This window comes from Phaethon lepturus, unplaced genomic scaffold (genome assembly GCF_000687285.1).
Source record: "Phaethon lepturus isolate BGI_N335 unplaced genomic scaffold, ASM68728v1 scaffold29679, whole genome shotgun sequence".
Taxonomy (NCBI): Eukaryota; Metazoa; Chordata; class Aves; order Phaethontiformes; family Phaethontidae; genus Phaethon; species Phaethon lepturus.
Genome location: NW_010564649.1, coordinates 16,963 through 44,157, shown reverse-complemented (window position 1 = coordinate 44,157; position 27,195 = coordinate 16,963). Strand labels below are relative to the sequence as shown.

Here is a 27,195-nt window from a genome sequence, read left to right as displayed (position 1 = left end):
AAAATATCAAAAGCTGCCTCTTTCTTCCCTCTGATCTCCTATCTACTGAGAAGATCAGTGCAGAGCTTGTGTAACATCAAGTGCTGTAGGCTAGGCAGAGTAATGCAATCCAGGTAACCCTGATGGTCTTGCATTGCTGCCTTCCCAGTAATCTTTGTTCAACATGATTTTAAAAAATTGTGGATTTTTTCTGTTTATGAAGCAGTCCAGGAGAAGTGTATCAGTCAAAGTTTTTGACTTTTCACCTGGCTTACAAGAAATTTGAGTAATCCAGCAGGAAGTACATGGTTTAAATGGAAATCAGAAGCAGAACTGCACAGTGCCTCTGTTGCAGCTGTCAGACTGCTAGGAATTGGTTGTAGGCCTTTGAAACTCAAGAGAAAAAGGGAAGGGTTTGAGTTTAGTGACCAAGTTTCATCATTTAATGCTAATGTGCTGCTATATGTTATGTGAGCGTAATCAAACCTAACCTGTATGCTTGTGTAGTTTTTCCTCTGTCTATAAAAGGAAAACAAAAATGATCAGAAGTGCAAAAAAAGGCTTCTGTGCTTGCAGAGGTTGACGAGATTAGGACAGAAGTTAGAGAATAGAGAAATAAAATGAGAGAATAGCTGAAGCTTATACAGCAGTGAAAGGATTGATGAAATACAAGCAGTTGAATGTACAGTGGGTTTATCTCAGCATAACCTTTGCCATGAATGCAAGTCAGATAAATATCAGTCAGCAGTTGGGTAGGCAGGCAGCAGGAAGGGAGAACTCAGGGTGAAAAAGACTGAACACGTGCATCCTTCAGAGTGCTTAAAACCCATCTTTTCATAGAAAACGTTGATGGTCCTCTTTTGCCTCCCTGAGGGTTTCTTCTGGTGGTTTTCTGCAGTCAGGAAAAGAGAGGAAAGATGGGGTGGGGGGGACGGGCAGCAGGGAGAGAAAAGGAGCGGGGGTAGGAAATGAGCCTGTAACGTTTTGCATCATTTTCAGATCATGGATGCCTGACAATAACACAAATAAGACTTAGTGGTTTTCCGCATGCCTCTTGCTTAAAGCTGGTAATATTCTAGCCCAGATCTGTTTGACTCCTATCTGGAAAGTAAAATTTTCTCACTGGGAAGGACATGCATGGTGCTGGGGTTGGTTACAGCAATGATCTCATCATTTACTTATCTGATCAGACAGGCATACTTTATTCTCAGAGTAGACTGGCTATCTGGGATAAATTATCCCACAAGCAGGTGGTCTGCTTTGCCAAATCATCTTTCTGTAGTATGTAAGCATGTATGCTAAGCATGACATTGAAATACTATGTAATTAACAACATGGAAGCCCTAAGCAATTTGTCATCAGTACAGAACTCATTTTAGGAGTTAGGTATACATAGTTGTATCCACTAATCACCGATTTTATTGCATCTGATTTGACAAATTATGGGTTATGATCTGTTGCTCTTTAACTGACTGGAAAATCTGACATCAGCTGTGAAGCTGGGTTTCAACACATAGCAACACTTATTAAATTGTTAACTCTCTGAAAAGCAGATTTCCATGTGTTCAAAAGTAAAAGGAAACGTAATAGTAAAATTAGTTATTGTCACTATTTTAAAGATCATGGTAGAAGTAGACTTGAAAAGTATATTCTGTAGAAATTCCCAATATTTCAGAAATAATGCCCTTCCAAGCAATACAGCAAGACAAGCAAGCAGAGGAGAAAAATACTTTCAAATAGTTTTATTTCATACTATTGTATTGTACTTAATTTGAAACATAAGTACATGAACATCATCAAGAAACTTCGCAGCCTAAAAGATGGTGCCTAAAATCAGCAAGCTTTCTGGATGGGAGAAGACCTGGCATTGTAAACTGTCTTTTCCTTTATGTTGCAAAGTTATTTGAATGTTTGTCCCTGCAGCCCTTTACTCTCTTCTTTCCATTCTTTTTTAAATACAGGGATGTAGCAGTAGACACTGTGAAGACAGGAATGGGAGGAAAAGCTGGAAATAAAGGGGCAGTGAGCATTCGTTTTCAGTTCTATAGTACCAGTTTCTGCTTTATATGCAGTCACTTAACTGCAGGGCAGACTCAGGTGAAAGAGAGGAATGAAGATTATAAAGAAATCACACAGAAACTCAGCTTCCCAATGGTAAGTGTAGGTGTATGTATGCTAAAAACATAGGAGTTCTTTACATTATGAAAGCTGGTCTCAGGCTGTCTTCGATGACAAGTCATCAAAGAAGTCATCTCAGTTCCATGGAGAATGGGCATAAAAGAAAATGGTAAAGAAAACATTAAAAAAAAAAAAAGGGACGTGTTTCACAGGAGACCAGATACCACCCAGTGTAGCACTTGCTTTACAAAAGTTCTGTGTTTTTCAAAAAATATAGTTGCTGCAGTGCTTGAAATGTCCTCACCTTTGAATAGCTTTCAAGTTGTCAAATAGGTCACCCGAGTGTTTTATTTCACACTTGTCTCCTCAGGACAGCAGATAACCCATGGGATTTGGTAGCGGTGCTTCTTTTCTTCCCTTAATGTTGGCTGCTTTAATTTCCACAATGCTTTCTTTCTCATTCCTCTCTGGAGAGGTCATAAACCAGGGAGGGAATGGACCAGTTTGTGTATTCTGGTTAGTCAGCAAAAAATGGCATTTAGGTTGCAAAGCATAAAATTTTAACTCCCTGTTGTTTGCAAGTTTTAGAGGCTTGGCACATGCAGCATATCAATCAGTTGTTTTATGTAAGAACTAATACTGATAGTCTGAATGCCCTACATAGAATATCTGTTCCAAATGGCCATAAAGTTGTGCTAATGGTAGTTTTTGCTTCCAATTCCTCTAACTATTTATGTCCTTTACATTTACAATAGCTAAATGTACCATGTGTGTATAATGCATAGAAAGAGTGCCCTCTAGTGCTGTGACAGCCACAGCGCTGGAATATTTCTTTTACGAATCTCTGGCTTTTAGGTTTATAGCTTAATTGAAAAAAAGACTGCTTAGAAGATAGGATGTTAAACTTAGAATTGTAGTGAATTTTCATTGACGTTTTATTTCAATACGTTTGCAAAACTGACGTGCATGTAAGATAACATTTGTAGCTTGTTCTTAGTCTGGACCTCTGTTGCTGACTGTGTCTTGGTACCAGAAGCACATTTTGTGTTATATTCAGAATATGTAAATATATGTGTGAGAAATGTGTTAGGGAAACAAACATTTAGTTTTAATAGTTATGATAGCCCAATTGTGAATATAAAGCTAGGGTCCCAGCTTAGACATACCTTCAGGAAACAGGGGTCAGAGTCTGACACTCTTGTTTACAAAATTCAGCTCAGCAGGATGTAAAAGGCGGTGAAGGAACCATTCCATATTAGCACAAGATGGATTTTAAAAAGTAGAATGTGGCAACTAGGTCTGGTATTTAGTAATTCAGAGAGACCGAGTTGTACATTTCAGTGTATTTAAAAGGTGTTTTCATGAATGTGATTTAACATTAACAGTATTCTGTACCTCTGATCTAGGGGCGGAGCGTGTTCTCACATGACTATGTCTTCTGGTGTGGTGATTTTAACTATCGCATTGATCTAACATATGAGGAAGTCTTTTATTTTCTCAAACGTCAAGATTGGAAGACACTTTTGGAATTTGATCAACTACAACAGCAAAAATCCAGTGGAAAAGTAAGGCAGCGACCTCATTTTCTTTGATACCTGCATGTTGGTTTGGCCTAATTGAGAGAGTGAAAAAGTTGCATTTTCAGACCCTGGTACATGAATGTAGTAATTTGTTTAAAAATCAGAATGTTGTTTGTCTGCAAGAAAATTGATACATCACAATGGCACTTCCCTCATCTGTAACTTAATCAGAAAGATTGTATTTCTTTTCATAGATTTTTAAAGACTTCCATGAAGGGACTATTAATTTCGGACCAACATACAAATATGATGTTGGCTCAGAGGCTTATGATACAAGTGATAAGTGCAGAACCCCAGCTTGGACTGACAGAGTGCTTTGGTGGAGAAAGAAACTGCCTTTTGAAAAAACAGGTGTGTAGGATCTTTCCTCTTCCTTTATCTGAAAGTTGTTTTAGATTTCATCCAGAACCCCTATAAGGGGATTTAATCTAGTGAATGGTGAGGGAGTTAGTGAGTTCTGGGCTAAGAGCTGTCTTTAGATGTCCCATAAACTTAGTCAAATCGCAGTAGTTTTACTCGAGCAGATGTTCTTTCAGCTTCACTGGAATAACTTGCACAGATAGAGAGAGCCTTTTCTTCTTGAGCATGTTAACAAAGGCTTCATGCTACAGACTGAAAAGGTGCTGGGGATTTTCTGAGGAATTGAAAATAATCTAGATTTCTAGCAATCTAGAAATTATTCTGTTGCTTTTGAACAGAATCATTAGTCCACATAAAGTTCCCGTGTTATAACAGCTAGATGGTTATAACTGTTGTCCTCAGTAGATGTATAAGCACTTTTTTGTAATTTCTTCTGCCTTGGTAATTCTTAGGAATATTTCTGCTAGTTTCTAGAATTGGGGGAGATTTCATTAATTAGTGCTTGTAAAGTAGTTTGAGATCATGAGTGGCCAGCACAACAGAAGGGCTGTTTTCACTTGTTATTCAAAAGTTACATTAACAAAATAAAAAGTATTTCTTTGAGTATCCAGGGTCAGTTTTCATAACCATTCTCTCAGTCTGCAGGTACATCTATCTCCCAGCGCTTATAAAATCTGAATAAATTCATATTAAAAGTGTAATTGCTGGAGAAGTAATTTGATTTGTGCCTGCTGATGTGATGTTTCACATGCCTGGGAACTACTGCTTGGAATCCAAGTCATACTATGAGTATACTAAGTGTAAAAGCTACAAAGCAAAACTAGGGCAATTGTAGAGTACATGTCACTGTTACACAGAGTTATTCACCCTTATTTAAGGAATGAAAAATAAGGTAGAATGAGTAGCTTAAACCATTGATAGAAATGTAATCTGGGAAAGGAAAACTGTATGAGATGTAATGAGGAAGTGAAAATAGCCCTCTTGTGCTGGCTGTTTTCAGTTCAGGAGAAAGAAAACCCTTCAGCATTTTCAATGCATATTCCTTATTTTGCATGGCAAGCCTTGCCCCTGGAAGGACTTTAGTTGATAGAGTGCACACAGAACGTAGGACCTGTCTAGCTGGTCTGCAAGAGCTAAGGCAGGTTCCTTTCTTCAGAGCTTTGTAGGCCTCCCACAGCTAGCTCACATGGGCATATAACTGACCCCTCATCTGTTTGCCCACCTTCCCAGCCCTGCAAAGCTTTTCTAATTAGTTCGCTGCCAGAGTTCTTCTCCTTTACTTTACTGCACTGCTGGTTGCAAGGCTCTTCTGCCTCTCAGCTTTAATTCTTTTGCCTTGCTGCTTTTTGCTGCTGTGGGCCAGAGGACTGTTTGCCTTCTGAGAAGGTGGTGTAGCCCTAGTAGAGTGATAGGCAAAACTCTGTATTCTGTATTAACTCATTTTCAACTGCATAGAAAAGAGGTAAGAGTTATCCATTAGCCCAAAGAGTGACCTAAAAACTTTCCTGTTATTGACAGCAATATAATACCTCACTCTAACGTAATGTCTGTAGCACATTCTGTCACCTTAATGCATTGCAAAAGAAGTGTTTGGTGGTTGGATTTGCAAGGGTTTGCTTTCTTCCATCTCTTGTGTACTATTTCTCCAATCCCTGTGTATTATTCAGGTTTGCAGTGTATTTTGCAAGTACAGAGTTTGTTTTTATGCTCAGTAATGGGGCAGGGGGAAAAATACACTAATATGACTCTCTCAACCCAGATTGTAAAGGTAATTGATTGGGTGACATTCAGGTTAACCATTTTGCAGGTGTCTTATTCTAGTGATCAGCTGTCTCTGTTGCACTCCCTTGTTCTTTCTGTGTTTTTTTTTCCCTAGTACCTAACTTATAAATCTTTTAAGATACGAGCTCTTCTTTGAATGGTATATACAAGAAAAAAATAAACCCACCTCCCACTACTGGGGTCTGTGAAGTGCATCCTAATAAAATAGCTTTTAACTGTTAGTAAAACTAGCTTTGAGTGGGTTTTAAATCATGTTTTGTGCTTCATAGCTGGAGAGATTAATCTTCTAGACAGTGATCTGAATGCTGAAACTAAAGTCAGGCATACCTGGACCCCTGGAGCCTTGATGTACTATGGGAGAGCAGAGCTGCAAGCGTCTGACCACAGGTAAAGTCCTAAGCAAATAATCGGAGATGGGGCCACTAGGTTAGAATGTGTCCAAGTGAGGGACCGAGTCTGACTGTAACAGGAACGTCACCCTTATTCTGTGTTCAGTGTCTGTTAGGTGTTTTTTTTCCCCCTCATGATGGGTTTTATACTAGGGTGGCAAGTATCTATGGTCCTGTATTGATTTCTGCTGCGCTGTGATCTCAACAAGGGTTAGGAAAGTTACAGCGACAGGTATAGGAAACTAAGAACTTTCTGTTGCTTGGTTTTGGAAAGCTCTGATACCAAAACAAGCTGCTCTGATGGACTTCCACTCAGCTTGCTGTGGGAGAGGAGGAGGTTGGGACTGTGTAGCCTGAAGTGTGACCTAAGCCATGTGTGACCTCTTCAGAGTAGTGAAGTGTTGGACTTCTGGCCTTCCCTTAGACACGGAGATGGGAGAAGGAGGGAAAAACAAAGATGAGGGCCTTTGGTTGGTCCATATTATTAACTCCTCTTTAGGGATATGAATGACCTTTCTTTGTTAAACTTGTTCACCACTTCACTTCTCTGAAACAAATTCTGTGCTAAATACACCTTGAAAGTTCCCTTGCATTCAGAATGATCTTTTGTCTCACCCCTTGCATGCCCTATGGAAATGCTACAATATTGTTCCTCATAGCAGCGCTCAGTGACCCGCAGTAGCTGTCTCTGGGCTTCTCATGGCACTCTTGGATGCGAGGACTGTTCTGTATTCCTCCAGCAACAGAAGAGCATGCCTCTCACAATTGGTTTCTCTGTGTCAAGGCTTTGACACTGCTGTGTTTCACAAAGCACAGTAGAACTGCTGCACTCATTTATATAGGACCCTGAGGATTCAATCTGTGAAACATGGCTGTTGTACATTGGTTTTTTATTTCAGCAAACTTGACTGCAAAAACTGCTTTTTAAATTACAGTCAGCAGGTTTGCTTTCCCGAGGTTTGCGCTGGAAAAAGGACTTAGCTATATCTTCATGACATATGGAAATGCATTATGATTCATGGTGCTTATAGAAATAGTTAATACTCCCTATACCTTGGGGTTTTTTTTCCCTTTACTATTACTTTCTAGCTCTGCTGTTGTTGCTTTCACATATTCTGGTAATGCATATTCCAAGAGCCTGCTCGATTGCAAGTAGGGGGCAGCAATTTTGACATAGTTAGAAGAGCAGCCATCCCAGTTACTGCTCTGTGTATTTGTGCAGGTGGAAATCTGAGAATGTGAATCGCATCCACTGAGATGAGACAAGCTTTACTCTTTCAGACAGCTTTCTCTATTTTATTTTGACCTAACACACAGGTAATTTGTAAGAAATGGCTGAAAAAGTAACTTTGCAGTGTTGGCTGCTAATAATGTGATGGATTGACATATGATTGCTACATAACCACATTGTACACTTGGAGTACCTCGTCCTTAATTTTTGGAAGAAGACATCTTTATGTGGCCTTGTCTAAAAGAAAATAGTATATTCCCTTTCTGATCTATAGATGTTTTGGGAGACAGCTGTTTGATAATGAGGGAAGTATCCTGGTGTTTTTAGACTGCAGGTTTACCAGAAGTGCTACACACAATTGTTACTTGAATTCCTTTATGGTGTATCCTCACTGTTACACTCAGCTGATGCAGGGCTGGTAAACTTAATTAGCAGTGCTCAAGACATGATCTTTTACTGCAGGAAAAATGAAACAATCCACCAGGCTCTGAACTTACAGGTTGTATTGCGAGCCACAGTGCTTTTCTGCAGTGAGACCTTAAGTCATTTGTTCTGCTTCTCTTGCTGTGTAGAACACAGATAATAATCACTTCCTTCTAAGGTATAGCAGGCTTAATTGATTTGCAATGAGATTTGACATTGTGGAGTTAAAAATGATCATAGATGTATAGAGTTTAAACAATACACTGTTTGTCCTTCACACAACTAAGTGCTTACCTGTCCTACTGCTAGATGCTGATTTTAGTTTTGTATAAGCATTTCCTATTAGGTGATTTTGATCTTAATTTTAAATAAGCATTTCTCTTTTGTTTCGTGTAGGCCAGTGTTAGCTATTGTAGAAGTGGAAGTTCAGGAAGTCGATCAAGCTGCCCGTGAGAGTGTTTTCCAGGAAGTGTCGTCTTTCCAGGGACCACTGGATGCCACAGTAGTGGTAAATCTGCTGTCATCAACGCCTGAAGAGAAAAATGAATTTCCTGAGGAGCTGCGAACAGAGCTTATGCAAATGTTTGAGGATTATGGCACTATTGTTCTGGTCAGGTAAGTCTGGGATCTGAAATGGCATGTCATCTATTCACACAGACTAGAAATTCCCATTTTTGTCCTGACGGAATTAACTCTGTATTAGAAAGCAGTATGCTGAATTCCTTTACTTCATGTTGAATTCTTCATTAGAAATTGAATACAAGTGTTCTGAATATCTTTTACCTCTCGTCAACCTGTTAAAGAAATAGTCTAACAGCTCTCTTGGCTGAGTGGAGGAGAATTTTATTCAGTATGGCACCATAAAGCAGAGACTTTCATGTGAATCATCACCTTTAGATTCAGGCCTCATTTCCATGCATTGCTTCTGCTAGTGGGTCCTTGCTGCCTCTGACGAGGTCTGCTCTCTTTCAGCACTCTTTCACACTCACTAGGATTTTCTGGCTGGCTCTCCTTTCTTTTGGGGGTCATTTTGCTTATTTTTTAATAGTACGGCTTTTCGCAGTTCTATCGCCTACTGAGTTTGAGAGGGAGAGTGTGATACCTTTTGGAAGAGCAGTTTAATTTCATTCTGGTTGATTCTGTAAAGGGCTCCAGCATAGCTATGAGACTTCTGTTTTGAGAAATACAAGCAAAAGACCTGACAGCTGACCTGGGAAACAAGACTAGAAATTTGTTTATGTTGTATTTATTAATGGAGAAAACTAATGACCTGTTGTTGTATGGTTTTATGAAGTACCAAATAAAAGTTGAGGGTTCAAAAGTGGCCCTGCAGGAACAGCAGCACCACCTTGCTTGTGGAGAAGAGGAGCAAGAAAAGAACATACTTTGGTGGTTTGGGGTTTTTTTGTTTTTAATTGCTTTAGAGCTTGATGGTATATATGTCTTTGGGAACATCACATGTCCTCTGAAGTGAGGGATATGCAGAGCTATGGAAGTTAGTACAGAGGGAGTGTGGATATCAGACTTGATATCCTGTCAGCAACTGCTGAGATGTTTGTACTGCTGCTTCAGGGGCGATCCAGTAAAGGGCGGGGTGCTGGGGTCACACAAGGGAGGATGGAGGAGAGGAAGAGCCCAACTGGGATTCATAGATCACTTGTTCCTCCCCAAAAGAATAGAGTTGTGAGGAAAATACAACTAAAAGCAAATACATAGCTATACAAAACTATCATGTTTGCCTTTAAGGCTTTTCATTCAATGGTGAAATAAAATGCACTGTTCTCTTTCCTATGCTTTTTTTTACTAGGATCAGTGGAGGTCAAATGCTGGTGACATTTGCAGACAGCAAGTCAGCTCTTCGTGTTATGGATATAGATGGTGTCAAAGTAAGACTCTCTCAAACCTATAATAATGATTTCAAAACAAATTTCTCGAAAGTGGTTGCTTAGGATGAGATAGTTGAGTTTCAAGCTAAATTAAGTACCATTATTTCAAAGAAACTTAGTGCTCACAAAGTCCTTAACTTTCACAGCTGCTGAGGCTTTTAATACAGTATTTCAGTTTCAAGAGGACAGGAGGTGACTTTTCTTGGCACTCCTAAGCAGCGGTTAGGATCTGGCCTCTGATACCACTGCGAAATACATGGACTCTGTCATTGTTCTGGCACTTGAAGCAATTCTCCTGAGGTTATGTGTGACTTCATACTGTTGCCAAAGCATCCTCATAATTGTGGTTTGGTGATTTTTTGTTTCTCTTAAGTGTATCAGATAAACTCCTTCTACTGAGGTGGAACAACATGATTCATTGGCCTGCACGGCAAACTCAGCATTAACAGTAGGCGTTTACCTTCCCATTCCCTGCTCTTCCTTCCTACACACATAATCTACAATTCATCAACTCCCTCATTTATGCTGACAAAACTGTTTGTGGGGCTGCACTGTAAACTTAACACTGAAGTAATGGATTTAACTCTCATTATTCTTTCACATTTGGATTTTTATCTTTAATTTAGCTCATTTCATTGATGTAATTTATTTATATCACAGACTGAAACACAATTGTATGTGCACAGTGTGTGAAGGTGCTGGAAATGTGGGTCAGGAACTTTCCAAACTAATTTTGCTGCCAAAAGCTGCTGGCTTGGATACATCTCACCTCAGATGTCATGGAACAACATATATAAGCAGCTGTGGTCTTAATCTGCTTAATAACTTTCCCTATACATCAACCATCATATTTGGGATTTTCTCAGCAGAGAGTCTCCTTACAGATGGCAGCAGGTAGCAAACTCTTGGGTGTTTTAAAGTTACTGACTCAAAAATGGAATCCTCCTACACCATTATTACTATCACAGTATTGTTTTGATGATATTTGGTGTTTCACCTATTTTTCAAGTATTTCCCAAATGCAGCAGCAGTGCTTTTGAGCTTTGAAGCTTATTTGCTTTCAAGAATATTGTTACAATCCGAAAACTTGGTTATGGGGGTAGGAAGAGTGCTTTCTTTTAATTTAGCTTCTGAAATGAAGCTTTAGTTGCATCAGTTTCTGAAGCAGTTGTACAATAGGCTGGCAGCACTTGCTTATTCTGTTCACGTATTCTCATTTTATGAAGTTGTTAGGCAAAGGGGAAACAATTCTTTCTTTGCATTAGATTAGAGGCAGAACAGTGAAGATCCGGCCCAAGACTAAGGACTGGCTAAGGGGCCTTCAGGAGGAAATTGCTCGAAAACGGGACAGCATTGCCCCCATGTCACCCACGGCAAACTCGTGTCTTCTGGAAGAAAATTTTGACTTCTCAAGTTTGGACTATGACTCAGAAGGTGAGCAGCAGGTTTCTAAGCTAAGTTGTGAGAAATTGCTTCGCTGACTTTGGCTGCACAGAGAATGTACAGTATGAGTGTCAATGGTATCTTAATTTGTAATGAAGCCACATTTCTTAAAAAGAGGATTGTAACTAAAGCCATGACCCAGCACTATGCTTGGGCAGAGAACTGTTGCTTAGATAGTCCTATCAATTTAGTGTTATAATACAATGTATGGTACAGTTGTCCTGTGTAGAAACAAACTGTAATGAAACACATGGGTTACACAAGAAGCTTGCCCAACCTGTAGATTAAATTCATTGGTAGTAGAGACAGAGAATGCATTTGCTCACTAGGTCTTTGTTACCTAATATTTTAATTCAGGTGATATAGTGGAGGACGAAGATGATTATTTAGATGATGCTTTGTGTCAACACCTAGTAGCAGACACAGCAGAAGATATGCCTGAAGACTCTGGACATTTCGCATCCATAGTTTTTTCAAACAAATCTGAACAAAACCCATGGTTGTATAAAGGTAAAGTATCTACTTTCCTTAAAGTAAGACCTGAAGGTTTGTTGTTTGTTCTCCTTTTGTCTGTTTTTCCCTGTTCATTTATATTTTGATTGTTGGTCCTCCAAAGATAAGGATCATCTTTTTGGTACATGTTCGTGCTCAACCCTCCTTGAGTTAGTGACTATAACTGAGGCACTCAGGCATAATAGCAATTCAAATAATAAAGCTTAGATCCTCCTTCTCTCTAGCCCAGGGCAAAGCAAGAATATTGAGAAATGCTGGTTTCCTTTTACAGTCAGGAGAGATTAAGTCCTCTTATCCATTTGATGTTGTTTGGCACCGGAGCATACAACAAAAAGCTGTCCATTATTTTCGTATTGGTAAGGGCCAGAGCAGAATCAAACCAAAGGAATCCCGTTGATTCAGTGAGGGGCTTGGCTCTGTCCTTGAAGCAATAGCTGTGGCAGTGCAGTCAGGTGTAAGTTGGGCAATGCAGGAGGTTGTTGTGTTCAGATGACTTACTTCAGAGGCCTAAAGTTTCTCCTTGGTTCCGATTTTATTTATTGCTGAAGAAGTTGAGGTTCACACAACAGGTATATTTACTCTTTTAGTGCTTTGTAAACGTACGCATTTTTCCTGGTCACCTGGCTTGTTTGCACATTATTGTGAAATGACTGGGTAAAGAGAAGATGAAGCTGTGAAGAGAATATTGATTAAAAAACTGCAGCAAGAACTAGCCACGCCAGTGGTGGTCTTACACTGGGATGTCATCAGAACGTGCTTTTGTGACCAAGCATTGACAGGCTGTGTCATGTATTAAACACTTCACTCTGACAGCAGGTGATTCGGTAGCTGTCTTTTTGCACTCTCAGAAGTCCTTTGTCTTCTGACATAAAAGTGAAAACTTTAATACTTTCAAAGGTTGAGTTAGAAGTAGAGTTCAAAAAGATTAAATGAAATTCTTAAGTTTACACAGATGGATTTTCCAAACAGAGTAATATAAGTTTTCTTGCCTACCTTGAGTCATATGCTGGGTGCCGTGTGGCCAGGCCTAGAAACCTAGCCCTGAGTCAAGCAGTAATCTGTCATTATCAAATACTGTGAAGCCAATCACTTTGTATTATAGGATGCCTTGCCCTCCAAACACCTCTGGTCTACTGTGTGATGATTCATTAAGCTACAGAGAGTTGCAGTGATTCTTTTCACCCACACTAACTCTTCTCCACAAAAAATACCACAAAGTAAATGGAGATTATAAAGTATAGTTTGAAGGAGGTCAAGGTGGGGTCATGATCTCACACAACTCAAAATACGATATATTCTAACCATCTTGAAAGTCTCTGCAATTTCACATGCCTCCATAAGCTTCCAATTCTGCCTGAGTAACTCCTAATTGAAGGTATGATGATTGTATAGCTCGTGTTAGACACAGGCGGAAACCAGTCAGGAGTAGAACAGTGTGCATGCGTGTTTCTGATGGCAGAGAAGGGCATAGCCTCACAAAACTGATGTCCCTGGAAGCCGTTGCCTAAAACCAGCAGCCTTCTAGGGGAAGGGAGAGAGTGGTGGTGGCTGCGGAGCATCTTGTGTTCAGTGTTACTGCCAGTGTTACTGCCAGAATTTCAAGCCATGCTTCTACGTGCCTGCATGACTCCTTGGATCCTACTGGTGAGCCTGTATCTGCAGCTTAGAAGTGCTGAAAATGCAGAGAGAAGGGGGAGGGAAGGTTGGGCAGATCACAGGCTGCGTCTCTGTGGCTGCCATCCGCTGCCGTGTGGGAGTAGGAAGCCATGAGGCAGCTCAGCATTCCCTGCAGAGCATAGCTTTCTGAAAAACAGGAACTTGTGTAAAAATGCCTGAAGTATGAGAGACTGCTGCTACACAATTCCTTCGCCATCCTCTCCAAACCACAGGGATAAAACTAAACCCAGTGAATTTTGGCGCCCTAGAGAACATAGCTGCATGGCTGGGCAGCCATGGCGGGGTGAGAGAACTGAAGTGAAAGCCTGCATTACAGCAGATCAGGAGACTAAAGCAATCCCTACTTCTCACCTCTCCACCTGTCAGAGAGGCTTAGATAGGATGAAAGACTTTGTGTAATTATCCAGTGGTGTAAGGTGCAGCCAAGGGCTAGCAGACTGAGGCAGGTCTACCTGGTAGGAGACGTTGCTGGAAAGCAGAGATGTGATGAGCGAGCCATTCAGACAGATTTTTCTCTGGCATATGAACCGTTTCTCCTGAGCAGGGAAAGTTGTCTAATCCTCAGAGGGAATTCCTGTGTTGAGGAAGGAAGAGAAGGGATTGACCATGACTAGCCTCCTCATGGCTGCCATGACACAGTTGGAATGAGAGCAGGTTGCTACCAAGTCTGGCTTGTGAAAAGCTCAGAATCTAACAAGATGACTTGTAACCCTGAAGTGTTGGCACAAACAGTTAATAAATGCTGGAAAAGGAGAAAGAGAAGTGTTTGACAGAAGGGTAGGTGTTTCCTGGAATGGGTGTAGGGAGACATTTGGGGAGAGCAAAACACTACGAAAGGAGCCATGTCATGTTGCTGAGATATCTCTTGGGGCTTGCCATGCGTAATTGCCTCTCTCCTGACCACTTGGCTTTGGTGCATCTTACCAGCAGGTATCTAATATGGATCCTTTCTAAAACTTCCCTAGATGATACAGACCTGGCCGATTTGAAGCGGGAGCTGGAGGCAAGTGGAGAATACCACCGCCGGACCCCAAGCAGGTCTCTGTCTATTCCTACCAGGCCTCGGCCACTTCAGCCACCACAGAGGCCTCCTCCTCCTGGTGAGTTGCTTGAATGTTGTGTTGGCCCCAGCTGAACAGTTTTGCCTGACATTTCTGGGTGACAAAAAGAAGTAATACCTTGTTCTGAAATCTCGGGCTGTTGAGGTACTTGTACTTGCTTCTCAGCCTGTTTCAGCCTGACTATGGCTGCAGTTAGCAACGGGAGAAGTTTGTCTTTAGGATGACAGATACTTCACAAAAAAACCCCAAACAAACCTGCATTTTGTGAGGATGGAATGCCCATGTTTCATACTAACTCGTCACTCAGATTAGCAAGTTGAACAGCCACTTTGTGGCAATAAAAATAAATGTCAATATTTATGCTTGCTGACTTCCAAAGTCACTCAGTGTTTTCTTACAGTTTCTTTTTTTCTGAGTTAATTGTAATCTTCCTTCTAAAAAAATCTTTGGCAAAATACTTGTTCTGGACAGTGTTTGTCCCTTCCTGCTTTGCATGCAATTCTTGCTTGCTTTTGTCTTTATGAAAGAAATTCAAAATGGCTTCTGATTTTCAGTGAGGTACAAAGGGGAATTTATGTTCTTTACCTAAGCTCTACCCACTTGAGATGCCATCAGTGCTATGCTGCTCGTGTTTTGATGGCTACCTTCTAGATGAATGCTGATTGCTATATCAGCATAATCATCTTTGCCTTCTATGTGACACAAGCTATACATCACATTTTTTTTTACAGCCTAAATCTCTCTTCTGTGTACATTTTCCAGTCTTAAATTAAAGGTTCTGTCAGGCTCACTGCTGAAAGATGAGTTCTTTAGGATTATTCCTATTCATTTCTGAGTCTGTTGCACAGAAGTGACAACACTGGTATCTGTATTTCTGTGCCTGGAATCCAGTGTTAATGCTCAGCTGAAGTTATTTAATTAAATGAAAGCAAGACTAACTAGGAGACTGCTTCCTGAAATAGTTCAAGACTTCAGCATTTTATTCTGTGTTGAGGTTTTTTTTTTCACCTTAGATTAGACCAGTAACAGTTCAGCCTATCGCTCCTCCAAGATTAAAGTGTCTGGCTCTTGGCACTCAGGCAGAGGCACTCAAGGTCCCCGGTGTCCTACAGGAAGGTCTTGCCTAATATGTCTGTCCCTGGAGGAGCAGGAAGGGTGACAGCATCTCTTTTATTTATCACAAACAGTTTCAAAGCACATTGGTTTTGCTCCATTGCAGCTAAAATGTTGTACCAGCTCTTGAATGTAAGAAGCCATTTTTATTCCTCTTTCAGCCGGAACTTCAGGCAAAAAGTCCCCCTCAGATGGTTCCCTCTCTCCAGGAAGCCACTCCACCTGCTCCATCCTGGCAACGGCAAAGCTGCTACCTGGAGCCCCTCAGCAGCCAGTGAGTCCTGCCACTCAGCGTGGCCACTTAGCTTTGTCCTGATCTCCCCCATCTCCGTAGACACTGAGCATCACGTACGTGACACACCTGTCATACAAGGAAGGAAGTCCATCACATGCCTGAGCTGGAAACGCTAAGATGAACTTATTATACTGTGATACTAGACTGCAGGACTTGCTAGACACCAGATAAATGTTATTACATTGCCAGGAAGTAGAAAGGCCAAATGGGGAGAGAAAGAATGGTGCAAGACCAGGGCACTGTTAGTTTATTCCACATACTGCTTTCCGACAGATGCTATCTTGAATTTTCAACATCATGATGTTATGCTTTAATTCTTTTCTCACCTCTTTTTTGATGGGCCATGCTAGTGCCTAAAATATGGGAAGAGTCTTGACAATTGCCAGCAAGGCTGCTAGCACTCTGAGGAGACCAAGACCAGAATGTAGAAACACCTCCCCCCTCCTGCCTTGTTGGATCAGAACCCTAATGTATTGAACAAGGGATGGCTAAGGGACTAGCTGTGGCAGTAAGCCATTGGCCTGTCTGTCAGCTGGTAACAAAGATGTAGTATCTGCCAAAAGACTCCCACCATTTCTGTAGTATTTATAGATGCTAAATAGCCACTGGCAAAACCAGAACTTTACAGGTGTGAGAGCTTAGATGTAAGATTACAGGCATACAGTAAAAATCAGTTCTCTCAAGATTACTCATTCTTGTTTGGTTTTTTTTTTTTTTTTTTAAAGCCTAAAGTCAGGACTGGAATAAGTAAACCTTACAATGTCAAGCAGATCAAGACTACCACAGCTGAGGAAGCAGAAGAAGCTATTAGATGTCTTATGGAAGCTAAAGGAGGTGAGCACAGCTTTCTAAGTGACTTGTAAAAATCTTTAAAGAAAACTGTATATGTATTCATCCATCCCCTCATAGCCCAGATGCACGTATTTCTATTCAGAAGCTCACCTGAACACTGACATACACATTCTTGCAAGATTGTACTTGGTGTTCTCTGTCAGTTTTGATAATATTAACCTTTTTTTTCAAGATGATTCAAGTTGTCTGTTTTGTTGTAGAACCTGTTACTAGGAGCACCTTGGGTTATCTAGGTCCAGATTTAGTCTTAAAAAACTAAAAGATAAAGATGGGATCTTACTAAACTGATGGTGCCTGTGTTAGCTCAGGGTTGCATAAAGGGTATTTGCTGCTCTATTTAGTGAATGTTCACTATTCCAAGCAGAACCAGAGAGCAAGTACAGCTGTGGGAGAAATAACCTGGATTCTGTTCACATTTGGGTAGCAAGTGTAGTTGTAACCTAGATAGAAGCTTGGACCACTCTAGTCTGAATATCCAAGCTAAAAGGCTACTCTCTTTAGGCTCTCTATCTAATCCCTGGAGGAGAGCGCTTCTTGCAAGGCCAAGTTAGAGCAGGAAACTAGCTTAGATATTGAAACTTAGGCAGTGTGAATGTACCCTCCAGGGTTGCAAGTAGTCTTTTTGCTTATGCGGTATGAATGAGAAAGAATGCAGCATGACTCTGAGATCCCACCTGAGTTTGCAAGGCTCTCAGTTTAGGATAAAAACATCCCTTTTCATTCGTAAATAGAGCAAACAGTCCGGAATAATCTAATTTAATTAGAACGATCATAAAGGCATCTTGATGTTTGTTCCTCAGAGAGTGCTGTTCATTTGGTTTTGAAATCAGATTTACTCTCCATTAATTTTGAAATTCACATTAAGCATTTCACTCAGCGTGGGTGAGGAAACTAGTCCCATCAGCATAACTTTCAGTCCCTTGTGCTATACCACCAGTTGGCATTTACAGTTCTTCCCAAAGTATGCGCTTGATATCATTATCTTGATTTTCCACATAAGGAAACCAGGGCAAAAGGAGACTCAGGATTTGAGTCCGGTACTCCTGATCCCCCAGCCAGTGTTTTTTCCATTTGGCCAAATGGCGACACAGCACTGCTGGTTTGGTATGAAATGATTTCAGACAGGGGAGTTTTTCCCCTAACTACCTCTTACAAATATGACAGGATTGCAGAGGTCTGTGTTTGGCCTTCCTTTAGGCATGCATATTTTGGGAAACATGATCGTGAAAGAAATTATCTTGAAGCTACGTTCCGATCGGGCCAAGATGCTATTTGGTTTTGCTTTTCAGGACTACAGGAAGATGCAGTAAAGCCTGTTCCAACTAGAAACCAAACGTTCACCAAACCCGAGCCTCCTCCGAGCATCACAAAGTCAGCATCACATCAAGGGTCGCAGGCAGCACCGGTGCTTGTGCCCCATCGCCCGCCACCCAAAGTTCCAACAACAAAGAAGCCAGTACCTCTGCAAAGGACCGGAGTCAAGGTGGAAAATGTAAGATGGTTGCAGCAAAATGCATCCAGCCTCCATTACACAATGCGAACAATGGCAAGAGGCGTGGGCTCTTAAACAGTTTGTATGAAGTCCTGTCATTTAAAGTTCTTAGCCAGCAGGCGCTGAAATGATTTTGTGTATTGTAGTCACCAAGGCATAAAAATGTGAGAAAGATCCGAAAGGAAATAGAGCCTTGAGTTCCTTACTCAGCCATATTCAGCTTTTCTATTTGCCAGTCCATTCTCTTAGATTTTGTTCCTTTTCTTCTGGTTTGTCTAAACCTTGTCAGGATTTAAGACTAATCCCTTCTTTGTCATAGTGTTTACTTTTGACCACATCATGAGTGGCCTGCTCTGTAATGATTTGAGGCAGCTTCTTCATCAGTATGCTGTTCTGTGTCCTGGTCAGAGACAGCTAGCTTTTCTCATGCACATTGTAATGGAATTCAGCCTTTCACTGGATTCTGATCAAGAGTTCAGGTTCTTAAAAATCCAAACCTGTAGGTGTTTGGGTTTTAATCTCTGTCAGGTCTCTACAATGAAGATAATAGTTCTTCACCTCTAGAGCTGCTAAAATGTTTATTTAATGGTGAAAGCAATTGAAGTATAAGAGAGAGACAAATATAACTTTTTATATTTTTCCTTTGACAGAACCTCTGCTAGGAAGGTCTGTTGTAAGTTGTTAGGACTCCTGCCTTACCTTCCTTTGTAAAGGCATTCACCCCTTCTCTGTAATGGACTTTGTGCCATCTCTGCTTAGCAGATTCACAAAAGAAAAAAAAAAACAAAAACAGCACCATGTGTGCCCTTTCCTTAAACATTCAATAATGAGGAAGGGGTCTGTTTAGTGTATGTTGTTGCCATTCCCAGGGAACTCCTGAAGGGTGCTGGGAGGGATTGCTATTTTTGGTGTTGGTTATGAGAGATCTCCTGCAGGAATATGCCTGTTTCTGTTTGACTCTGCTTTAGACTTCCACTCCTTCCTCCACCTGAGTTCAGATGGGAGCTGTGTACTTGAAAACCTCTACCCAATCCACCTCTATCGTTAAAAAAGCATGCAATCACATGTAGGCAACTTAACAACAGCATATAGACAGAAGTGTCAGGGGATATGTCTATCATGAAATATTGACTAAATATTTTGACTGCATTAAAAAGCTCGTATATTATCTTTTAATAGTGTGCAAGAGCAATAAAGAATTAAAATGCTTTCATTCAGTCACACTGCGTGTGAGAAATCTGAAGCAGCCCTTGCCCTCTTGGACTGAGATGGACTCTAGTTGTTTATATATTTTTAAATGGTGAACGTATGCTAGATTGTACTTTGAGAGCTTACTTTTAGCTTCGGTTCCTAGCAGCAGTGAGACATGACAGAGCCATTAATGCATTTCTCGGGTTAGCGTAAGCTAATTCTCCTTCAACCTTATCTATCAGAATGTACCCAAAGGCATATGCTAATGGCTCCATTAATTTAGCCCTCTCTATGCATTCTCACTTAAATAATATTAGTCATCAGAGAGATGTAACAAAATAAATAACTCTTCAGAACAGCATTAATTTTGCCCAGAGCAAAATTCTCACATGAGAGAGAAATGGTCAGAAAGTTCCTTATCCCCAAACAGCACCCTGTAAATGAACGTGTGTCCAAGGCACGATGCATGAGAACAGAACCAGGTACGTACAGTGTAAAACTGTGCTGTCACGCTGCCTCTCTGTACTGCTTTTTTTATTTTCTTCCCATACCAGCAGCTTTTCTCAGTAAGGCCAGCAATAAGACCTGTACTAGTAGTGACTCAAGAGTTTAAGGTACCCCTTTTGTTCTCAAATTTCTTGTTCCTTTTGTCCTCAGGCCACATCTACAGAAGAGCAATTTGACCAACAGACAGCACAGTCTCCTTTTGGCTTGCCAGAGCCCCATCTGGAAGCCGGAGCTATTCTTAGTCCGACCAGGATTACTCCAGTCCCTAAACCCAGAACACCACAACCTGGGAAGCCTCAGGGGAGCACTGAAACGCAGCCCCTCTCAGCACGCGTGGCTGAGGCCATCTCGCTGCCTCCCCAGAACACTTCCTTTGCCCCAAAGGTGCCACCACGAAGAAAGAAGTCAGCCCCCGCAGCTCTTCATCTGCAAGTTCTCCAGAGCAGTGACAACCCAATTTTTAGTGGGTTACTGTTCAACTCCAACAACAACAACAATCCTGGGTCCTGCCCCCAGACTCAGGACACTCATGGCCCTGCCCAGTCTGCTCTGTCCTCTGCCTGCCCAGAAAACAACACAGCTAAGCAGTTGGCACCAAATGCTGCAGAATTGATGACTAACTTTCAGGGCCCTCCTGTACTGGAAGGTCAGCATCCACAGCTCTCAGATACCAGCTGCCTTCCAGAGAACATCAATCTTTTGGACCTGGATTCTTCCTGCCCTCCTTCCATACATGCAGCATCAGCTACTTCTCCAGCACACACTCCAGAAAATTCAAAACGCCCCAGCTTGAAAGATTTCAGTCACTGGGTTACATTTAGTGATGACGAAGAGAGTAGTCAGTCATCAGAGTGTCAAGCACTGTCAGAAGGCTTCAGCAAACTGCTTGGCTTAGAACAAAACAAAAACACCTCGATGAAGACAAACACTGATTTAGAATTGTAAAATTTTGTCTCCTTAATGTTCCTATAGAAATCGTAATTATGATGCAAAATAAAAAGCAACCTTTTGCACAAAGATTTTTATTTAAGGAAATAGATCATCATCTGTCCATGCTACATTTCATTTTCATGTTTAAAGATAAAGATACTGCCCCTGGAGGGATATGTATAGAGTATTTACAACCTAACATCATCTACAGCTTGTTTGAAGAGTTCTTTAGTCTAAGTAAGTTATTTCTTTTCATTAATCCATCTTAAGATGTTTTATTTCATTTCAGGTACCAATCATATGTAAGAACATGTAGTGATGTATGGAAGAAAGACATTAAGAAAACCACTTTTCCTGTGAAACTTATGCATTAATCAATTTCTGTCACTTGAAATAAAACACTCTTATCTTGAATAGTTAGATTGCTACAGTTATTCTGGAACAAACATCCAAGAGAGGAATATATAGCAGACTAACTACAGCAGTAACACTGGTATTGTTCTGCTACTTCATTTCCACTGTGGAAACAAGGCTTAGACAGTATCTTCTTGTAGATCTTAACTAGTTGCAGTGTTGGCAGGCCCTAGTGCTTACCTTGTTAAACTCATTCCTGTGTTAAAAGTAAAATGAAAGGTGTGTGCTATGAGGCTGTAACGCAGAACCATGAGAAGTGGTGCCCAGGCATTGGCAAGAAATGCCTGTTTTTCACTCCAGACCAGGCAAGTGAACCCCCATATTACAACAGACCTCTTTGAAGCGCTATGCTGTTAGCAGCACTGTGGACACCTCGGCTATTCTAAAAGGGCTGGGTAGCCTCTCAAAACATTGTGCCAACCTGCAATGAGATCAAAGGAATCCCTAGGTGGTTTTCTACCACAGTGCTGAGACTCACCCTGGTTTTTGTTCCCAGCAGGCCAATGCCAAACAGCATACTTTACTTTACAATGAAATAGCACGTGGACGACGACAGTCCCTTTTTGAAGAAAGGCTATAGCCTGCTTGTATATTATATTATCTATGCAAATACTGTGGAAATCTGGTGAGTAGTTGAGAGCAACTGATGACATAGGTTGTTAATGTATTAATGTCTTACGCTAGAGGCAGTTTAGTAATTTAGTAGTTGTGTCCCTGTTCCCATTCTGCCCCTTTGTAAGAAAATGCCATGTCAGTCTTATTTCCACAGTGGAACCTGAGGTTATGCAAGTAAGTGCAACACAGGCTGTTACATCCCGAAACGGAGCCACAAGCACACAACTGGGGACGGCAGAACCATTCTGCAGAGAGGAACAGTTGCTTAGGGCCTAATACTGACTTTGCCCACTGACAGTGAAGTTGGACACCAAACTGGTAGGCTGGTAGGGGGTGGATGTAGAGCTACTGCTCTTGCTGTGCATCTCTGCTGATCATCAGCTCTATGGTCTGTTTGGTACCAGGGAAGGAGCTGCCACATGCTTCCCATTCACCTCACAGCTGTGGTAAAGCTGTGCTGAGACCTGAGAAACAATATATTCCCCGAACGTGAGCTGGGAATGCTAAGAAATGGAACTAGGCATGGGCAACTTGTCTAAGACTGAGGACAAATTTAAGAAGCATGCGCACTGCTGTAAATGAAGCTGTTGCTCAGGTGCACAGTGCATCCATACAGGGAGCATACCTGGGAGGCAGTTCTAATAAGCAACTGCAATTATCTGGTCAGTGCAGGTTCTTGCAAACATAAAGGTTTAAAAGATCCTGTTTGATGGTTCAGAATATGACAGCCTAGACAGGGGAAGCACACTTTCCTCCCTCCCCACTGTTAACCACTGTAGAAAATCCAGGCAAATAACTCCTGCATGCCTGCTTTGCATCTCCCCTCTACTTACCCAGTGTTCCACCAGAGCCGATAGGGCAAGCCGTTCAGGTGAGTCTATAGATCACTCACTTACCACAGTGGGCTGGCTCATGAAGTGTTGCTGCTCAGTTCAAAGAAGACTTGATCTTCATCGTGATGTCATCTCTTGTTTCTTAGCAAGCCAGCAGTCCTGCTTCTCAGAAGCTCAAGATTTTGGCAAGCATAATTTGTGGTGCTAAATATGTCTTATCTGCTCCAGCTGCGAAGGCTTTTGCTGTGCCTGTACAGTACCACTGTATGCTATAGATGCCATTTGTTCAAAGCAGGCAGTTAAAAATGATGAACAGATTGCAACTTGTCATGGTAACTTGTTAAGAGAAGCATCGAGATCTTTTATTATTAAAGGAAGAAGAGGGTTTTTAAGCAGTTGGTGAAGCAGAGTTGTTTTTTTTTTTCCCATTGGAAAATTAATTGGCTTGTTCTCAGTTCTTGGAAGCTGGGAATCAACCACGTTCTTACTTGTAATGCCTACCTGTTTCACTGCCACTACCAAATTTTCAACACAAGACATCGTGTAAGAGAGGATGCTGCCTTTCTCTGAGCACCTGCTCTCTTGTTTGCCAGACACTTGAAAAAAAATCCCCAAAGCCTTCAAAGGTCAAACCAATAAAACCCAGTGCTAAGCTTCTTACATTCAGTTTAACATGGTAGAAGGCCAGCGAATAATGCTGAAGCAAGACAGTTGTTTCCCTACAAGACGACAGAGAGCCTTAGCCTCTTCATCCTCCTCTTAAAAAAAATAAAATACAGTGAATATTTATGGGCACATTTCAGTATAAAACTTCAAGAGCAGTAAAAAAGGAGTACGTTATATGACCATATCCCACATTTTCTGCAAAGATAAGTAACAGCTCTAAGACAGCTAATTTACATGTTAATGAAAGTGTTAGCAGGAAAGCCAATTAAAGTGGATTTATACAAGTCAAATAAAATCTGCTTTATTACTCTCCTTGATTAAGTATCTGGCCTTTAGTGTTGTATCTTACGTCTATATATGTGGCAAGCTGCCCACTAAAGTATGAATCCCTGCAGGTAGCTGGTTTATACTATCAGTGACAGCATACGCTGTTCAGTCGCTGCAAATGAAGGGAAAGGAACAGATAGTCCAGCTGAAAGAGTTATAGCAAAGAATGAGGAATCTCCTGCCTCAATATATTATCTTCCACACTGGTGCCCAACACCCCTGCTGCATGTCTTTCAGAGGCAGGTGCTTGTGACCTGAGTTCTAGTTTTAATGGTCAGAAGCTAAGCAGGGCCAGACTTGCTTTGCATTTGGGAAACCACAACAGAAAACTCAGGCTGCAGGAGGCAGTGATTATTCCCTTCTCATTCAGGACTAAGCCAGGCCCCACCACAATGCAAGAAGAGGCCAAGTAACCTGAACCATCATGACCTGTTGTCCACAACCAGGGAACCTGCAGCACGGTGCTGCCCTCAGCTGGGCTGCCCATTGTCGCTGGGACATTATCAATGGAAACCAATGGTGCCAGTGATGGCCATCAGTCTTGAGGGCCATATAATGGGTGGCAGGGAGCAGCTATCTCAGGACATATTTCACGTTGTGAACTCAGCACCGGGAAATCTTAGAATTGTTGATGCCAGCTGTGAAGCCAGGTATGAATGACTTACCAGCTGCAAGTATATAAGCGTCTGTGTGCTTATTTAGTGTGAGAGACTTTGGCAAGAGACTAACGCCATGTGAGCTTGCCCAGGACCCTGTAGTACAGCAACTTTTAAGTTGCTACAGGCATCCTGGTTTTTCAGCTGCATTTGTATTTGGGGTGGGGCAAGTGGTTCTCCTTGGTATAGCAAACTACCTGATTTAGCTTTTTTTTTTAGGTGGATGATCATTGAAACAAAAAAAGAAAGAGAACCAAAACCAAAATATTGTTTAAAATTTCGACTCTGGCAAAACAACCTTTTTGCTTTTTCCTTTTTTTGTCCAGAATTGACATTTTCACCAGATGGAGAATTTCTCCTTTCTAGCTAGCTGCTCTGCCTGCCACCACAGAGCACAATCACAGTGAAAGGCAGTTTGCACTACTGTCATCACAGCAGTTAAAAACTTGATGACTGTTGCTATTAGAAATACCAACACAGTTATATGGGAGTGCTAGACAAGTGCAAGAGGATTGACAAACTCCTATTAGCCCTCCCTTCCTGTCTTACTATTTTAATCTTGGATGCCACAAAGCAGACAAAATACCATCTTCTCAGACAATTCACACATACCTGCTAGCCACATCTGCAGCTGGGTCCCAAGCCAGATGGAATTAAGGGCATAGTTTGAGACTTAAGAAGTTACATAAAGGCACTATTCTGAATTAATGTGACACCAGGGAAGCATGAAAGCATAAGTTTCTAATAGGAAGCAGACGCGAACACTACACAACAGACCTAGCCCTCAAACCAACGTCTGTACATAGTTTAGGAGGCACTCTTGCAAAATCCAAAAGCACAACTGAAAAACCGTTCAGTTTGGCAAAACATCAATGACGAACTGCACCCCCCAGTACTATGCCTCTTACCAAAGATGAAGGGTAAACCTTACATTCTTCCAGCATGAAAGAATCACTACAAAATAACACCGATCTTCAACAAAAGTGAACATGATCCAGGGCATTCGTTTGGCAGATCACTCACCTTTAATACATTTTGTGGCATATTGAGTACATTTTTAAAAACACATTTCATTACTATATTAAAAAAAACCCAAACAACCCAAAGCCCAACAAGCCGCCCCCCCAAATTAGTTTTAAAAGTTACTCATATATACATACAGTTAAAAAAAGGAGAAGGTTGCTTCAAGAGTTCCAGTTACAGTAACAAAACATAGATGCAGTTACCAAGATTAATGTGTAATGTCATTGATCTGAATCCCTGTAAGCCAAAGTCAACTAAAATAAATACAAGATTTGCCACACTAAACACGTATTCAGTTATTAGAAGTCTTGTATATTCACAATGAATTCCATATACCCTCTACTTTGTGAATACAAAATGTTCCAATCTATTCACACTCTGAAGTTTAAACCACAGTATAAAAAGGGTAAAACTTTTTAGAAGTTACAACAGTTCTGTTACATCTTCTAGCTGAAATAGTGCCATGCTGCATTCTTACCTACATCTCAGGGGAAAAAAATGCTCTTTTTGCCAGTCTAATGCTGTACATTCTCTGGACTGCTCTTGTGAATGTTACTACGCAACTCCGGCAGGTCAAGGCTCAGCTTTCAGAAGTGTATTTTCAGATGTAGTGTCTTCCTGGGCTGGAGTGCTCTTCTGAAGTGGGAACACCTGAGGTGGCCTCAGGACCTGGCAGGACTGCAATAGCCACTGGTGCCTGCACCAAGCCCATGCAGAACTGCAAGGCCCATCCCACCTCTTCGGTAGCTTTCACAGCCATAATTTTAAGGCCAGTAATATTAGATCCATGTCACAATTAGTGATGCTAAGAGATGGCTTAAGCCTGTCATTAATACAGGCCTTATTTGACAAACGGTCAGCTAGGGCAGTATAGCCTGATCATAGCCTATGTTTGTTTGCAGTGAGGGTTGGGCATGGACAGAAAGGAAGGAAAGAGACCATAATTACACTAGGCTGATTTTAACTACATTGCAAACTATCTAAGACTTTAAAAAAAAGTGACTAAGCGCTGCTATTTTTTTTTTCCCCCAAAAATACTTATTTCTCATCAGTACTGTTAAGGTATCCTTAACATAAACTCAAATAAGACAACACTGCTGTTTTTCTCTATATCTACACCAATAAATACACTTGGGCCTCAAGAAACCAAAATGCCTGGGATTTTCTGCATTTCCAGTGGGACCTTACGATCACCTGAATTTTCTCCTGCTTTGTTTCCTCTTTACTTGAGCTTCAAACTCTAAGCATCAAACTTTCTTGTCAGGGCCTACATTTGTCTTACTCCACTTGGGCATTTTTCAATGCTGCTCTTTAAATCAACTAAAGAAAAAGTTTCTAAATGAGTAACAAACATACCTATGCAAGTCAACCTACCAACCTGTCTCTGTCTCATGCAGAAAACAGATGCCGTATTTGCTGACAAATCTGGGTGGTCTATTAAATGAAAAGGCAAATTACAAAAACTCCTGTATTTGGGCCACTAGACCAAAATGCCACCTTCATTCGCTTTGGTAAATTTCCTCAGGCTCCAGTGAGACCATCTAACATGGACAGTAAGCCTCAGTTAATTGTTTCTGATCCTCTCTAAAAGACTTTAGTCCCAGATGTATATTTACCTTAATGAGGCCACCCACATACAGAGCAAGTTTTTTTTTTTTTTTTTCTAGAAGAAGATATTGTGGGCACTCTCCGTAGTCTAGCTGTGTTGTTCCAGAGGGGTATCTGTTCACTAAATGAAACTCCTCTTCCACTGAATCCCCATCCCCTCCCAGCCAAATTGCTGAACAATTTACACACATTTTGTCAACAGATCATGGTCACTTTAAGCCAACACTCTTT

The 27,195-nt window shown here is 41.2% G+C and overlaps 1 protein-coding gene across 1 annotated transcript in view; it reads left to right on the top strand.

Annotated features, from left to right (window-relative positions):
- SYNJ2 (synaptojanin 2) overlaps positions 1 to 20,837 on the top strand; it is a 38,039-nt gene extending 17,202 nt beyond the window's left edge. The window contains exons 12-24 of the mRNA XM_010294935.1: positions 1,941 to 2,133; positions 3,504 to 3,662; positions 3,872 to 4,028; positions 6,089 to 6,206; positions 8,259 to 8,477; positions 9,670 to 9,748; positions 11,014 to 11,182; positions 11,549 to 11,701; positions 14,347 to 14,481; positions 15,717 to 15,829; positions 16,576 to 16,684; positions 17,992 to 18,194; positions 20,043 to 20,837. Coding sequence (XP_010293237.1) covers positions 1,941 to 2,133; positions 3,504 to 3,662; positions 3,872 to 4,028; positions 6,089 to 6,206; positions 8,259 to 8,477; positions 9,670 to 9,748; positions 11,014 to 11,182; positions 11,549 to 11,701; positions 14,347 to 14,481; positions 15,717 to 15,829; positions 16,576 to 16,684; positions 17,992 to 18,194; positions 20,043 to 20,837 — 2,602 coding nt within the window. The remainder of the gene's footprint in view (positions 1 to 1,940; positions 2,134 to 3,503; positions 3,663 to 3,871; positions 4,029 to 6,088; positions 6,207 to 8,258; positions 8,478 to 9,669; positions 9,749 to 11,013; positions 11,183 to 11,548; positions 11,702 to 14,346; positions 14,482 to 15,716; positions 15,830 to 16,575; positions 16,685 to 17,991; positions 18,195 to 20,042) is intronic.
- Positions 20,838 to 27,195: the final 6,358 nt, after the last annotated feature.